This window comes from Eurytemora carolleeae, unplaced genomic scaffold (genome assembly GCF_000591075.1).
Source record: "Eurytemora carolleeae unplaced genomic scaffold, Eaff_2.0 scaffold267, whole genome shotgun sequence".
NCBI classification, from domain to species: Eukaryota; Metazoa; Arthropoda; class Copepoda; order Calanoida; family Temoridae; genus Eurytemora; species Eurytemora carolleeae.
In genome coordinates, this window is record NW_019396281.1 from 65025 (window position 1) to 83377 (window position 18353).

The 18353-nt window shown below is 31.3% G+C and overlaps 1 protein-coding gene across 2 annotated transcripts; it reads right to left on the reverse strand.

The window, feature by feature from the left end:
• Positions 1 to 1398: 1398 nt before the first annotated feature.
• On the reverse strand, positions 1399 to 17669 carry LOC111700091 (protein starmaker). Of its 2 annotated transcripts, none has more exons than XM_023470907.1 (8): positions 17495 to 17669; positions 12096 to 12386; positions 7936 to 8446; positions 7128 to 7162; positions 4131 to 4236; positions 3520 to 3550; positions 2906 to 2982; positions 1399 to 1539 (listed from the first exon to the last, which is right to left on the reverse strand). In XM_023470907.1, exons 2-8 carry the CDS (start codon positions 12370 to 12372, stop codon positions 1401 to 1403), a joined length of 1176 nt encoding a protein of 391 aa, XP_023326675.1. In that variant the 5' UTR covers positions 12373 to 12386; positions 17495 to 17669; the 3' UTR covers positions 1399 to 1400. The 2 variants fall into 2 exon arrangements, with proteins under 2 accessions (XP_023326675.1, XP_023326674.1); XM_023470906.1 differs by lacking the exon at positions 17495 to 17669 and adding an exon at positions 12771 to 12870.
• Positions 17670 to 18353: the final 684 nt, after the last annotated feature.

Consider the following 18353-nt stretch of genomic DNA (forward strand, 5'->3'; position numbering starts at 1 on the left):
TCTTATATTTCTCTATTGTTTCTGAAGCAAGAAATGCGCAAGTTACTTTTGCCAAAAAAAATACCAAAAATATAATTTTAAAAAATAGATATATTATTCATACTTGATTAAGCAAAACTTTTAGGTGTAACTTCGTAAATCGGACATGCCACTTTATCATCAGAGGATAAATTTTACAGTCCCTTCAAGGGTTACGAGGGTATTTTTAAAAATATAACCAAAACAAAAAATCTATTGATTTGTTTAAAAAAAGAAATTCACTGAACTAGATATTTTCTGAATTTTATTGGACTAAAAAATAGAAATCAATTACCAATCAAAACATCAGAAGAAAAAAATCATTAGAATTTGCTGGAATATATAAATTTTATTTAAATGAGTGAGCATGTTTTGTATGGGATAGTCCTGGGTTGGGTGCAGGATAGTGTGGTGTTTGTGTATGTCTCTCGTAGTGTGTGTATGTTTGCAAACTGATCTAAATCTAAGAAGGTTCTAAGAATGCTCCTGTCATATTGACTATACCGAGTCTTTATACATTTAATTCAACCAAGCTACTCCCCAGCTACTCATTTATGGTACAGACACACTCATTTAATAAGGACTATAGAATAAAGGAGTGGGCTCATCAAGTCTTAAATGGTTTAAAATTTGAAATTATGCTTCAATTGCTGGTTTCAAAGTAAGACAGACAATCTAATTCTAATTTGAGGGACTGGGCTTCCAAGAGTTTAAAATTATCCACGAGAAAGATAAATGAGTTCAGTTTGCGCCAAATTTTGTGAAAAAAAAAACTACTCGTTATTTCATTATTTAAATCTAAACTTAGAAGCTTTTCGATTCCAACAAGTTAATCGAGTTCTTATTTTTTATCCATGCACTTTCTAAACAAATCCTGTTCAGTAAACAGTCCCTTACTTCTGAAAACAAAGCTACTTAAAGGGACTGTTCGTGTAATTTTTAGTGAGCCTTCATAAAAAGATGACAATGCTGATTCTGAACGGTACCCTTGAAACTATAATTTGATCAATAATGTGTGAGATATTGTCGTTTTCCCATAAGTTTCCCTGCAGTCACGTAGATTTGACGGTTCCATCAATATTCCAGAAAACTGTGACTTCCGATCACAATTTGAACCAATAAACTTATTTTTTTGTCGTTTTTCTTAAATGTTTTTTTTTGTCGGCATATACGTGTTGAATAAAAAAAGTAAAGAAAACAAATCCGTAAGTTAAAAGATTGTTTAATTATAGACCAAAACACGTTTGATTTCAAATAGAAAAAACCGATTGCTTGTCCGGGGTGCAGTAGAAATGCGCGGCTATCTTTCGTAAAGAAAAAATGAAAAAGGTTTCCAAATTATTAACATTGATATCTAATTTATACTCGATCCGACAAAGTTTTTAATGATAGGATTCTAAATCGGGCAATTGCCTTCTTTGCAAGAAGGGTGATTTGAAGTTAAAAATAAAAAATACCTTAATCGTGGTTTTGAGTTGTCTCATCTCATCCGACACATTCCTTTCAGCTATATCTCTTTGCCTGATAAATAGAAACCGAATATGGCAAAAAATAGAATAACTTAAAAAGATGAAAATTAAGTCCCAGGAATTCTAAATAATACAAAACTTTATTTAAGTCACATTCATTCTTGGGATTTTAATTTTATGAAATTAGGTCTTTGTTCCCCATTCAGCCATTTTTTTTATGAATTCCCTTGAGAAAATTGATCATAAAAATGCAAAAGGGGACAAATAAGAACAAAAGCGTAAAGGAGTTGATTTTTTGCCACAAACTCTGATTTTCTAATCTCTATATCTTTGTAACCCAATGTCGTAGACCTTAGATATTTCAAAATATTAATACTTATAGATAAAATAGTCTAAGTTTGAAATATGAAAGGTTTGCACCTTAAGATTTCAAAGATATTGGAATCAGAAGATTTTAGTTTGTGGCAAAAATTCAATTCCTTTTAAAGATAATAAATTTCCTCTTTCTTAAACCATTTCGTTTAATTAAACTTTATTCCCCTGAAACTGAATAATTTTATTCGTATTTTTATCTTTCTCTTTGATCTAATAAAGTGTGACATGTTTGAATGAACAGTCTTCTGAAGAATAAAAAAAATTAAGATCTATGCAGATTGTTAGAGAGTTATCAAGGTAGGAAGAGAGAGAAGTAAGATTAAATAAATATATATACATACAACACGACACTTCAACAATAGGCTGGATATTCATATATGGAAGATAAAGACTCAGGTATACAGATAGTCGGGTAGATAACACAAAACAGACATAGATATATACAGACCAAAACATTCAACTTTCAAATTGCAGAATTGAATAGACATATACGTTAACGTTTATAGATAAACTGTTCTAGTTATGCACGCAAAACACTAAATTTGACAAGCATAGAGCGAATGTTAATGGTTGTATTATTTCGAGTAAACATGGAACTATTGGAAAGGAAATATGTTCCCATTCTTTTTGTAGTTTTGGCGCATTTTTGGAAAGTTTTAGCTTGAAATTAATGCCTTTACTCAAAGTCAAATGTTTTTATTGATTGCTGGTTTTACCTAATTTAAAACAGCTTTGGTCACTAAAGATGTTATGCATCTAATGTACAATGTATAAAGGTTTTAAAAATAGAATTGAAAGTAAATATATGGGATAGCTGCAATAATTAGAAGTTATCTATTCTTTGATAGGTCGGAATTTTTGTATTGTCTCAACTCAATTATGCATAACAGCAAAGTTTGTTTTATTTCCGACTAATCGCTGAAACCGACAAAAACAACTGACACTCATTTCCCCGATTAGATTATTTCTGAAGGGATTAACACTACAAAAGTACCTACGTCAGATCAAAAAAAATATTTCTTATAAACATGAATAAAATTAACCTGAGCTGTAAGTCTAGCCGGTCAGACAGGGTTACTCGGTCCGTTTTGAAGGCAAGGGACAGAGAACAGAACTTACTCTAAAAAATATGTTTTTACCAAATTTATTTGTTGAATAATTGCAAAGTTAGGTTGTACCGTCAGTTTTACTTTTGTAGGTAATGAATACTCTCCAGTTTTAGCAGTGTATGTTCGATAACCAAGATTAAAACCTATAACTATCACGGATGTCGGAGATATCCTAAGTTTTAATATATAAAATAAATTGTTGATTACAATTACATGCGCTGCGGATAAAATACATGTCAATTACAACCTCATATCCTAGAATCTATCCTGACTTTAGAATGCAGTTTAGGTTTTTTTATACCGGATAAAACTTGATTGTGAAGACATTAGACAATGTTGATCTTTGACAGATATACAATATACTGCACTGTGTGACGTGGGGACATGTCGTGGTTAAGAATTTGTTTAACATATTGGAATCCAGAGGAATCGTGATCTAAGATATTTTAAAATCACATATTTCTGGCAAACTTTACAGTTCTTCGTTTGTAAACTTTACTTTTTAGGGGTTTAACTAGTGTTGAAATGATAAATTTAATATGACCAACCTCTATATCTTGTTCAGATAGTTGATCCATACTGAAATATATAAACTTGATTAGATATACTTTTTAATTTTAAACTTTTTTTAAAAACTTTTTAAAGGTTTGCTTTCTAGTGCAGTGGTCCTTAACATGATGATGTATAAAAAAGTTTGAAGTTTGCAGGTTCAAACATATCAAATTAATAATAGCAGTTTTTTGGAAGGTTTGACTCCCCAAAATAGAAAAATTTTAACAATTTCAAATAAATCAAAATTGTTGATTTTAAAGGTTAAAAAAACTTTTTTCCTTTTCGGTTTTGTTTTAGCGTTGTTACATATTTTGTTAGAGTAAAATTTTTACAAAGTTCATCGAAAGCAAACAGAGATATAGGAGTTGGAAAACGTTCCAACCCCTATATCTCTTAAACTTAAATTAATTTTTCTAACGGAATTCATAGTTTACAATATTTAGGATTTACGACATTTGGTTGCAAAGACATAGGGATAAGACAATCCAAGTTTGTGACAATAACTAAAAATTGTGTGAAGATTCTGAAAAGCAAAAAAGCTGATTGCATATAAATAGCATATTAACCATAATTTTCACAAACATTCCCTTTAGTCATAACTATTTACCTGATTCCTCCATTCTGTGATAACCCTAGTTCCTGGAGGAATATATCTGGTAGTGAAGGGAAGCTACGGAGCTGTTTACCAGGGGTTGGGCCAGGTTTCAGGATTCCTGGAATACACAGAGTATAAAGACGATCCACTAGAATGCATATTTAATGACGACCTTTTTCTTATAAACTTTATTGCAGGGGATATTAGTTCCAAGACTAACACTTGGCCCATTTCTAACACTCAGTATTAGAAATGGGCCAAGTGTTAGTTTTGGAACTAATATCCCCTGTATTGAGATTACAGGATAGTTCGATTAACAATATCTTATTTTTGGAATAAAAAATGTACACATAAAAACTGAGAAATTGAAAACTTTCAAATATTATATGACGACAGCTGATCTATATACTAGGGTTGCAACAATCTTGAGTATCTTGTGTGTTTTTCTCCGAGAGAAAAATAAGATTATTTTATTGGATGAGCTTGGTATTTAATTCATAATCCATAAAAATTAGCTTTATGTAAATTAATAATTCAATTTACTATGTAAAACTTATTACTTATAAGCCAAATCTATTTTTTATTTGTCAAAAAGTTGTAAAAAAGTGCTGGACATTGTTATAAAAGTGAATTACGTGATGCATAAAAGATATTTTTTTTTAATGACAAGTATGATGTAATCCAAAAGTACTCTTTTCCATTATAAACCACTAGCTTTAAAAGTTTCAACCCCGTCGTTATTTCTTCGCAATGCAAAAATATTTGCTTTTTTATGAAGCATGCTTGTGCGCGTAATTTAATGTGTAATTAAGTTGATTATATGTCAGCATGTGTTTAATTGGTATTTTAATAGAATACTTTATTATCAGAAGATTAGATAAGAAAGAAAAAACTCTTTATCAAAATCTTACGCATTATGCAATATACAAACATGTATACAAACATTGTATCCTTTTTTTGTAGGCTTTTCAAAAAAGAAAGTTTTAGATCTATTCTATTTGTTTTAGATCTATTCTATTTGTTTTAGATCTATTCTATTTGTTTTAGATCTATTGCTATCTATAATTCAAATTCTTAATCCTTAACTTTTATATGTTCCCTTTTATAAAGCATTTATTAAAGTCATCTAATCTAAAACTTGTATACACAAGGTTCTAAATCTAATCCTAATACTACATAAAATAGCACGCAAACTCAAAATTTGGGTTTTATTTCAGAGAAACTACTTAACGGCGAAAATTTCTATTGACAATTAACAATTAACGATTAGATCTCTGTTATCATTTCACTTCTTTAGATTTTTCATTGATTCTTTTGTTTAAAGATTAAAAGTATCTCTAGTTAAAAACTTAAGTTTGAAGGATACGGAATAAAAAACATAAACATCTTTAAGATGATATTTTGACTACATGGAGGCCAGAGAACTTATTTAAAACCACCTTCATTTTTCCTTAATTAAAAAAGTTAACCTCGTCTGTCCTCCCGCTCCCTGAACTTCCGTCTATATACTTCACTCCATAATTTCTTAAGCCTGAGTTCTTCGAGTAACCGTAAAAGGTGAACAACGATAAAAAGCGATTAAACCTCAGAATTTAGTAGAAATATAATAACTATTTGATTATCTAACTTCAGGCCTTTCCAGAGAAGATTCATCGGGAACCTTTTTTTAAAGCAGCCCTGATGGAGTTTACGTTCTTCCTAGAAACTGCAATACGCTTTTTTACAGCAGCCCTAAGGGAATTTACGTTCTTCCCAGAGTACGCTTTTTACAGCAGCCCTAAGGGAGTTTACGTTCTTCCCAGAAACTGCAGTACGCTTTTTTACTTTAAACGCAAAAATCATACCTTCAAACAAAAGATGCATTAAAAGACATATCGACTTAAAATTATATTACGTAGAACATTCGCAACCAGTTAGAAATTATTACATTATATAAATTAGACATTGTATTTGGCCTAAGATTTTTTATTGAAGATAGAAATATTTTTTTATTTGGACAAAATTTAATAAGAATAAGAATAGCAAATTGAAAATATTTCTGCACAATGAAGCAGGTGCAAAAAAGTTTCTCGCAAAAGTATTTTATATCTCAATTATTGCACATGCATAATTAAACCTGGCAATAAACTTGGATATAAATGTTTAGACCATTTGTAAAGATAAAGATCTAATAAAACCATTAAAGCAACATGGTTTGGCTAGATTCGTCTTACAGAAACTTTTAATATTTTTAAACTTTTTAAAGGTTTTACTTCAATCTGAGAAGAGAATTGTAATCTTTAGAAGTTTGCTTTCATCAAACATGCAAATTTGTTATCCTGAAAACATATAAGGCAAAAACGAACCAAAAACTATCCTTAATTAAAAAAAACACAAAAACGATCCGTTTAAAAACGATCGTTTTTGCCTTATATTTTCTTCTAGGATGAAAAATTTGCCTGTTTGACAAAAGAAAACTTCTACAAAATCAAGTTTCTAAAATGTTGGAACCTTCTCATAATGTCGTAAAATCTTTTAAAAGTCTAAACAGATTAAAAGTTTATTTTAAACGAATCTAGCTATTGCCTTTCCTAATGGAATGGCATGATCAATTAAACGCTTTCTTTACTTTTACAAGCGGTATGATAAGCTCTTTTTCAACCATAAAAGAGGGGAAAAAATTTATTTTTTCTTGAGTTTTTAAACAGTGACATTTTAAAAGGTATGCGCTATTAAAATATAATACTATTGCAATAATGTATTTTTCATGTTTTAATAAAACTAAAAAGAGTGTGTCTATCTTCTAAGTTAAGGATCTGTCAATATATTAATTAGTTGTATACTAATATATCCTATTAACTCAGGACGGATCATCTAAACATCGTGCTCAGGTTTACAAGTAAAACACTTTAATATTGGTTCAACAGCTCCGAGCTATAGTCTTCAAAATACTAAACTAAACCAAATAAACACAGACAAAGATGGCGTGTAAATCAAATTGGGTTGATGGAATATTGAAAAAATATTTACCTACAATTTCTTTTCTCCCCGAAAACCCTTCTTTCCTGAAATAAAAAAAAAACTTGATTAGGTTTTATTATTTTAAACATAAAATAATTATTCTGTATTCTTGATCCACTAACCTGGTATGTCTATGTTTATGTAATGGATTCCTGATCCACTAACCTGATATGTCTGTGTTTATGTTCTGTATTCTTGATCCACTAACCTGATATGTCTATGTTTATGTTCTGTATTCTTGATCCACTAACCTGATATGTCTGTGTTTATGTTCTGTATTCTTGATCCACTAACCTGATACGTCTATGTTTATGTTCTGTATTCTTGATCGATTATCCTGATGTGTCTGTGTTTATGTTCTGTATTCTTGATCCATTAACCTAATATGTCTATGTTTATGTTCTGTATTCTTGATCCACTAACGTGATATGTCTATGTTTATGTTCTGTATTCTTGATCCATTAACCTGATATGTCTGTGTTTATGTTCTGTATTCTTGATCCATTAACATGGTATGTATATGTTTATGTTCTGTATTCTTGATCCATTAACCTGATATGTCTGTGTTTATGTTCTGTATTCTCGATCCATTAACATGGTATGTCTATGAATATGTTCTTTATTCTTGATCCATTAACCTGATATGTCTATGTCTATGTTCTGTATTCTTTATCCACTAACCTGATATGTCTCTGTTTATGTTCTGTATTCTTGATACACTAACCTGATATGTTTATGTTTATGTTCTGTATTCTTGATCCACTAACCTGATATGTCTAATATCTATGTTTATGTTCTGTATTCTTGATCCACTAACCTGATATGTCTATGTTTATATGGCCGATCAGCTGATTTTTCTCCTTCACTGTTTGTATCAGATGCTTCATGAATCTCAATATTCTCATGAATCTGTACATGCTTCTCAGGGGCTCTTTCTAGTCTACAATCATTATCAGTATTTGTATCATCTTCTTTATCCTCCTCCTCATCTTCCTCCTCATTAGTATCCTCCTCCTTCTCCTCCTTATACATTTCTTTCTCCGTTTTTTCTTTATTATTCTTCCCATTGTCCATGAATGTATAAATATCTGTGTCACCAAAATCTAATTTGCTTTTAAAATCATTCGTCTTCATGTTTTTCTTATTTCTATCTCCAACCTTGCAGACAGTATTCATCTCATTATCTTCTCCTTCGTCCTTTTCTCTTATTTTCATGATGGTTTTAAAAACAACAGTTTGGTCACTGATCAGCTCCATTTCACTATTTTCTTGTTCAATTATCTGGTCCTCTTCATTTGTTTCTTTACAACAATCACTACTCATTTCATCTGAAGTCAGTATCTCGTAAATTTTGTAATTTAAGAATCTTCACAAACACAAATCATCATACAAATATCCTTATTTACAGCCAGTGATTTAGGAAGCATAAAATTACACTCATTGAAACTTGAAACTATGCTTACAGGTTTAATTATTCTATTGGTTTTAAACCTATTAAAAGATTTATTACTTTATTACGCAGGATTGAATCACATTTCATTTGAATTGCAGGATCGTTGTTGATTCATTGTACAAAGAATTACCTCCATTTTTTGTGTAGATACTACGGGATGAAACTTCAAAGAAGACTTTGTATACAGGAATTATAATGTCTGTTTTTTCTTATATTCATGATTCCTTGCAACCATAAACTTGTTTCTCTCTTTTTTCAATCTTTTAATAAGTCAGAATAAGACTATAGTCATGGCAGAAAATTTAATTTAACCTGTGGATCGTTGTTTTTTAAGAGTTTCAGGTCGTATTTACAGCCTAGGATTGCAGAGCTCTGGACGGGCAAAGGGAGGCAAGAAAAAGAGAAACTGCAGACGTGCAGATGGATAAAGGAGAAAAAATATGAACATTTGAAATTATTAACTATGCCTCGAACCATTTTATTTTACAAAAATATAAAAAATGAATTGTAAAAACATTGTTAAAAAACAGTCTCATTCTTTGTGGGTAACCTTGTATATCTTATATTTCTAATCTACAAGAATAAATTCTTAAAACTAAAACCTTGAATTTTTAAAGATGCAATCTATTTTTCAAAGCATAATTTGTTGTCAAAAAAATATGCTTTCCACCAGATCAATGAAAATCTGATTTGCAGAATTTTGCAAGACAGGATACTGTCCCAACTTGAATTTATTATCAAGGTACTTGAAGACGGTCTCCAGCAGTGGGGTTAATATTAAAGCATTATTCTAACAGTTCCTTCGGTTTCTTTAGAATTAATAATTGCTGATGTTTTCTTAAATAATTTCTCTAAAGGAATTGAGTCTTTGTCACAAACTATGATTTTCTAATCTCTATATCTTTGTAATCCAATGCCGTAGGCCTTAGATATTTCAAACTATAAATTCTGTTAGATGAAAAATCTAAGTTTGAAATATCAAAGGTTTACAGCATCAGGTGGAAAAAATATAGGTATCAGAAAATCAGAGTTTGTTACAAAGACTCAATTCCTTTCTTCTAAAGAAGACAAAAAAGTTTATAAATGTTAATAATTTTATTCGTTAATATTCTTTGACAATCCTACTGAGCTAACTATTATTTTATAAATCATACCGTAGGACCAGAAACCATTTAGTTTAACTTGTGTAAAACCAAAATAATATAATAAATACAGAATCAAATCCTCAATTATAATTTATCATTTTGGTGTGAGGTGTGATGGGTATAATCAGCAGCAGGCAGTGAATTATTAAATTATCCGATGTTTAATGGATCCTAAATTGTTTTGAAAACCCTACAGGATGTTTCTAAAAAATATTGAAATATTGAGGGAAAATATGCATGAAGCACTAGAGCAAAATCTAAAACTAGAACAACTTGTTTCAGATGGTGTTAAATAAGTAATGCAAAGCGTGGAAAACATTGGCCAAAAATCTTGGCTTTTATCACCAATTTAGTTTTTCAGATACACCCTGTAAACTTGGAATAGCATCCTTACTCCTTAGTTAATATCTACCTTAAGTTTAGCTCGCATCCACCATATCATTATGAAATATATCTGTTTGTATATTTAATACAAATCATGTTTAATCTACTCATAATTCTGAATGAAGAGATAGAGATGATCTAAAATATGCATATTTGGTTCAATATCATACATTTCTTATTCATTTCTAAGATATGCACTAATATACCCCTCTCTCATTATTCAAATAAATTTTTAGATTTATATCGAAAAATTTAAAAATGTTTGTTTTTTGTTTGTGATGGAGCGTTTTCCCAGTAAAAACCATTTGCAAGTAGTGGTTGGCATTGACTTGCTTTCTTTTGGTTTTCAGAATTTTAAAAGTTGTAAACTTGCGAAGATTCCAACATTTCAAAATTATGTTCTGTTTTCTAAAACTATGTGAAAATGGTATCCTCCGAGAAAATTTAAAGAAAAAACGAACCCGAAGTCTTCAAATTGCCCTTTGTGAACTTAAAGACCATTCTATGCATAGCAAAAATAAAATCAGTTATATTTTTCTAATAGAATGTAATGTTGTTATTATGACGTAATTGAAAGTGATTCCGATTCCACATATCCACTTTTGATATAAAAATCTCAAATAATTATCAATCAAAAAAATCAATCAATCGGAATCGCTGTTTAAACTCAAATGTTGTAATCACTGTATCTTTGCAAACTGATAGTGTATACCATTGATACTTAAAAGAAATTGAATCTTTGACTCAAGCTCCCTTATATCTCTGCAACCTTTAAATCTTTGATATTTAGCTTAAACAAAACTTAGCAAAAAATGTGTGGCTTTCGATAAGGATTTGAAGAACTTAGTCGTTGATGTTACTCATCTTATTCAAAATTAAGTTTACAGTCACTTTAAGTTTTTTGTCTTGTAATATTCTCTTATGAACATCCTTAATCAATAATGAAACTCGTGCTGCTTAAAATCATAATTTGTTAAATAAATGATGATCTAATATGGATATAAATATTGCAATATAAAAGATAAATCGTAAAAGGCCTAGACTAATGTTACAAAACCGTAGCTCCACCTACCCCCCACCCCACCCCCTGTTAGGTCTGGGCAAAGTTCTGTTCACAAAACGGAGGTTTTTCATAATTAACTGAAGAGTTCGAAAATGGCCGTTTTAGAAAGCTTTCGTTCCTTCGACTCATACCGAAGAACATAGCGTCCATACACATTCGGAAAGATGCAACATTCAACTCGGATCGTAAACAAATCAATTTAATTCCAAAACAAATCATTCAGATATTACAAACAGTAGTCATCGATTATTTTTCGACGCATTCTTATATATTTCATAATATTTTTGATTTTTTTTTTATTAATTTTCGCTGGCGCTGGATTTTTAAACATTCCTGGAAAATATGAAAATTTCGTCTGCATTATCAAAAATCCTCGAAACAGGAATAAATGTTTTCAAAAGTAACTCTCAGATCATGAAAAATACAAAATATTATGAAATATCAACTATTTACGAATTTTTAACAATTTTCTCCTTATAAACGCAACAGATAGAAGTAAGATTAGTAGCGATCAAAAGCGCTTTTTTATCGCATTGCGTGTTTTGATGTTTTTTAATTTTCCAGGTATTTTTACATGAATAACGGCTCGTAAACGACTGTCATCGTTAAAGATTTCTGAAATATCTGTCGATAACGCCGTTAATAATTTTGAGATCTTAAACGAACGGTAGCTTTTAAAAATAACTGAAAATACCTTTAACGAAACGAACGTTCCATTTTTAGAAAACAAGCAAAAGGCTATTTGAAAACGGTTTTAACTAACCATTGACGAAAGGCTTAAAAAAAAGAGAGAACGTGCCCAGCTCTACAATATATATAGAACTGAATTTGTTTCCCCTGAAATCTATATAAATTCTCTGGACATCCCCATCAAGCACGATACACGCACACACACACACCAATATAATCAAATATTTGTTGAGATGACTTCCCTGTTCTATCTGGAACCTTGACAACGACATGAGGACTAGACAAATCAGATTTGTCGTTCAGGACGTCACCGTCCCCGTCCTTAGCATCTTTGTTCGAAGGATAGTCGTTGGCGTTGTCTTTTGAAAATTCTTTATTTTCTGTCACTAGTTTAATACTTGAACTCAAAACTTTACAATCACTGATTTCACTGTGTTGAAAACTCTCCGAGATTTGGTGAATTTCCTGGTTCACATTTCCTAGATTTTTATGTACATCAGATTGTACATCTGCCTCCATCTTATAATTAAAACCTGAAATAATGTTCCGTGAGGTTAATTTATTGTTGTGTCACTAAAAAAAGATTAATCCGTCATTCAATTCAATTCTCAATTATTTTTACCAAATAATTTAAATTTTCAATAAAATAAAAATATTTCAATGATCAAATTAAACCAAAGATTTTACTTATTGAAAAACTTACAATGGGTAATTGAAAAGTGCAGAAAAAATGACAATTAGATAAATATGCTAGTTATGCATTTTTAATTTTTTCTGGAATTGAAGCAATTAAAGATGATCTGTTGCAAATTGACCAAAAGGCAACAGCATTTTTTAACGATCCTTCAAAGAAAGATTTAAGATTTAAAAACTAAATGAAAAGATTGATGACAGTGTTGACATGCTCATTGACCGACCTTTCGTGCGTGCACCGAGATAGCTCGCTAAGAAGCCGTGTAACGCGCGCACCTCCCACTGCGCTCAACAGCCAACTGAAGAGTAACTTAGTGGCGGGCAAAGACGCGCGGAGACGGGTTAAGTACGTGTGCACAAATACCCCCCCCCCCCCCCCCATCCATCTCGGCATTCCCTAGTCTAATTTTAGCATGAAGTAAACCGTATGGATGGATAATGATATATCCAATTATCTAATTTCCATACAACGAATACAACTGATGCTTTGAAATATCTGAAAAGAAAATTTGACATATTTTGGAGTATATATATATATGCATTATTTACATCTGGTTGGAAATAGCTTTTGTTAGGATTTTTGGGGTCTAGAACATTTACTTTTAGAAATTATTTATCGTGATTTTAAATTGTTGTATGTGAAAAGGGAAAATAGATATGAAAGATTAACTAAGGACAATGTGATCTCACAAGCTAGCAAAAAAACATGAATTTTAAAACAAATTGTGAACAGCAATATATATTCCTTTGTACTAGTGCTGCATACTTTTTATGCATAGAGCTTGATATCATCAAAAATTAAGGAAATGCAAAAATTTCAATTTTCTTATCCCTATATATTTGCAGGCTGATACTGAACAAGTTTGTTAATATCTCAAACTTGTACAAGTTGATCATGTTTGAAATATCAAAGGTCTACGACATCAGGTTGCAAAGATAAAAGGATTTGAACATTATAATTTGTGACCAGTTCCTTTCCAGTTGTGCAAAATTTGCTTATGATATTTATAAAAATATAGTAATTCGATATAATATTTTACACCAAAAATTTAAATTTTAAAGGGAGTGTTCGCGAAAATGAAAGGGGTTATAGGCTTACGGCGAAAAATAATAGCTTTTGATCGCTACTAATCTGACTGCTATCTGTTGCGTCTATTAGGAGAAAATTATTAAAAACGACTTGTACTGAAGAACGTAGAATCCATGCAAATTCAGCAAGTTGCAATATACAACTCGGATCGTAAAAAAATTTATTTATTTTAAAACAAATTATCCAGATATTACAATCTAAAGTCATCGAATTTTTTCCAACACATTCATGTATAGGTAAAATTGCATAATATTTTTTATTTGTTTTGTATACAAAACAGTTCTTAACTTCTTTGTTCACATCTAAAATTGAGATTATCTATTCGCAATGTGCAGTATATTTTAGACAAGAATAGAACTATGGGATTTAAAATCAAATGATAATAGTTTCAAGGACTGCTGCAGATTGTACAATGTGTAAGCGTATACATAAATGTGTGTTTAATATATAGAGAGAGGGTTGTACGTAAGGATAAGAAGGGGGGGGGGGCAGGTTTAGAAGAAGGGTTGTATTTAAACTGGGAGACTGAAAGGTATGACATATGCTGTAATGTTGCTAACCAATGTCAGTGTAATTATCATAATTATCTATTTGAACAGATCTGAATTACAATCACAATAATTTGCACGTATGGCGAATAAACAATTTAAAACAGATTTGACGCATGAGAAGAAACTGATTGTTTCAATATCTATGCCCCCACTCCCCCGGCCCCACCTGAAAACAAGTATAATGAGAATAAAAAGCGTACATGACTGAAGATCGAGCGAAGATATTTGGACCGAAGACGATGGGTTTACGGTCCGCCCACTAATTTGGGATCATTTAGGGGCTGGACAAATTGGCAGGTTTTTATACACAAGGATTTTATATTGTAATTTACAGGGATTTAACAAATATTTATAAATAAAATATAAAAGATACAAAAAAATTTAAGATTCAATTTAAAGAGAGTTCTAAATTAGTTTAAAGAATAAAGCTTTTGCAAAACTTTGGAGGATTTTTTGAGATTACACGAGCAACTAATTTATGGTAAATTTTTAGGGTAAATACATTTACATACATATATATATATATATATATTATATGTATATTTATATATTTATGAATGATGTTTGTAACATCACATAGACTCATAGCTCAATTTTAAACTGTTGGCATTGAGCTCACACAGTTCAAGTTCAACTCAGCTCAATAAATAATATGACTTGATTCAGAACATAAAAGCATTGAAGCTCTAACCAACCCGGAGTATATAATATAAATAAAAATAAAGATGTAGCATGCATACTTAGTTTGTTTCAGTATAACCAATGCAAAAAAAAATCCCATTAATGCGTCTAAGCTGTGTGTCTCTAGATAGTTAATTTAGTTGATACTTGCAGGATTACAGGCTTATTGTATACCGTCATCTATACACACCAGGCAAGAGGAACCATTCATACAATATGTAGCAGCAGCTGGGTTTAGCAGCTACTCAGTAGCAGCACCTATATTATACAGCTACTCAGTAGCAGCACCTATGCTATACAGCTACTCAGTAACAGCATATATACAACTATCAGTAGCAGCACCTATATACAGCTACTCAGTAGCAGTAGCTGGGGTAAGCATCTACTCCGTAGCAGCACCTATATTATACAGCTAATCAGTAGCAGCACCTATGCTATACAGCTACTCAGTAGCAGAACCTATAATATACAGCTACTTAGTAGCAGCACTTGGGTTAAACCGCTTCTCCAAAGCACCACCTGTGTTTACAGCTACTCTGTAGCAGCATCTTAGTTAAACAGTTAAATAGTAGTAGCATCCGGGATGAAGAGTTACAAGATGAGTAAGAGTTACTATATAATACGGATGAAGAGCTATTATATGCAGGATGAGTATAAGTTCAAATCTATTAGAAATGAAGAGCTACAGTATACAGGATGAGTAAGAGCTCCAATCTATTAGGGATGAAGATATATAATATGCAGGAGGAGTAAGAGTTCCTATTCTATTTGGAATGAAGAACTACTATATAAAGGATTGAGTAAGTGTATCTATATAGGATGAGTAAGAGTACCTATTTATAAGGAATGAAGAGCTAATGTTTAAGTAGAGTCGAGTAAAAGAGAACCTAATTCAGGATATCTGGATATCAGGATATCAGAATATCAGGATATGGATATCGGGATTTAAAAACTCTTTTAAAAACCTGTTCACGATAATATTGTTGTTGATTAGTGCTAAAGAATGTGGAACTGGAGGCTTCTTTTCCTGATTGCATGATTGACTTCTGTATTACAAGAACGAGTTAAAATGAGTAAAAAATGAGCATAGTAGACAGGCAATAGAGTGCAAGGATTTTTGTAATTTATTTAGTTTGATAGCTGGTTCCAATGATACCGTATGTATACAGTTACTTTAGTTTAAAGGGACTATAAGTCGGATTAAAAGTTACACTCCATTCATAGAGTAAAATATGAGGTATCACATGTGTAACCTTTAAACCTTTGTCTGCTTCAGAATGAATGAGATTTCCTTTGAATTCTATCAAAAAAGGACAGGTTCTGGACACCATAGAAAGGATAAGACCCATATATGATGAAAGGATAGAAAGGAAGGGTGTTGTGGAAAGGATAGTATCTGGTTGTTGTGTTCCAATCATACTATAGAAAGGATAGAATCCGGCGGATTGCTGTGTTCCAATAATTCTATAGAAAGGATGGAACCTTGAGGGTTTTTGTGTTCTAATGATACTATAGAAAGGATAGGACCTGACGGGTTGTTGTTTTCCAATGATACTATAGAAGGGATAGGACCTGGAGGGTTGTTGTGCTCCAATGATACTATAGAAAGGATAGAACCTGGAGGGTTGTTGTGTTCCAATGATACTATAGAAAGGATCGGACCTGATGTGTTGTTGTTTTATAATGATACTATAGAAGGGATAGGACTGATGGGTTGTTGTTTTCTAATGATACTATAGAAGGGATAGGACCTGGAGGGTTGTTGTGTTCCAATGATGCTATAGAAGGGATATAACCTGGAGGATTTTTGTGTTCCAATGATTCTATAGAAAGGATAGAACCTAAAGGGTTGTTGTGGTCTAATGAACCTATAGAAAGAATAGTATCTGGAGCGTTGTTATTTTCCATTGATACTATAGAAGGGATAGGACCTTGAGGATTGTTGTTTTCCAATGATATTATAGAAGGGATAGAACCTGGAGGATTGTTGTGCTCCAATGATACTACAGAAGGGATAGGACCTGGAGGGTTATTGTGTTCCAATAATACAATATAAAGGATAGATTCTTAAGGGTTATTGTGTTCCAATGAATCTATGGAAAGAACAGGGCCTTTAAAGCTGTTGTTTTTCGATGATACTATAGAAAGGATATGACCTGGAGGGTTCCTTGTTCCAACGATACTGTAGAAAGGATATGACCTGGAGGTTTAGAGTGAGGCTTTAAATAGATGAATTATGAATAAATTAAATACAATTCTTGGATTTTACGATCTTTATAAAAAGATAATTTCATTAATACCTTCCTCTTGGATCTCTATCTTCCACTTTATGCAAAAATAACAACTGTTTTTAAAACAACGAAGGTGTCAAAAAGTGTCTGAGTAAGGTTCTGAGGTGAATGTAAAAAATTAAAAGAAAACTTCGTGTAAATCTGACATTTACTATTTTTGCACGCAAAGTACGCGGTTTCCACCACAAAGCTTAAAGTGCTTAAATTCTATATCAAAAGATAATGAATATCATAACAACGAAATTTCTTAAAACTCTTTTCCTGTTTATTTTGCATGTTAACTGAATGAATATCTTTAACTTTTTTTGTATAAAATCATTAAAATATTAAATTACCTGAACCGCTTCAGAAGCACAAACTTTTCAACCATCATTGGATTAGAAAATATAATAATCGTCACATATGTTTAATATTTCCATCCATCGGATTGCTGTGCAACTAAATGTAAACAATTGGTTTCACTGAAAGCATATATATATGTATGTGATCCTACAGTAGAGTATATAGAGTTTTAACTGTTGAAACTAAACTGCTAGGGTTTTTATTACAACAGGTGATTCAGCTGTATATTCACCTATATATATATGTAGATATATTTTGTATAATATCATATAGTCAAAGAAATTAAAAACTCAAAAGGCTGTGGAGGGGATCGGGGTATTCTGCTGCCCCCCCCCCCTCCAACTTTACACGAAATCAAATTATTGAGAGGCAATATGCATGTGTTCAACGCCAGGATTTTTTTTTTTTCAGAAATCAAAGTTCAATAATTAAGATCCCGGGAGAACTCAAAATTAATTTTCCAGGTTCTAAAAATTCTTCTTTACCCATTTTATAAGGTTTTTCAATTATGTACATTTTAGGCTATTTAAATAGTAGTTTATAGTATATTTATACAATAATATTTAAATATATTTGAAACAGGCATTCTTATTTTAACGATAAGGTATTTTCTTTTTAAATGATCCACTAATAAACTTATTCACTTTTAAAGCAATTAATAGTTGTTAAAAAACATGTTATGCATAGGGTAGGGTGAAGGAAGTTCGGTGTTGATAAAAAAATCAGAAAATAACGTTTTTTATTGATTAAGCTACAGACCTAAACTTTAATAGAAAAGCCCTTGAAAAATGGATAAATTAATATGTCACATGTCAATATTTTTCATACTCCCCTATCTGGACTCTAAGGGCA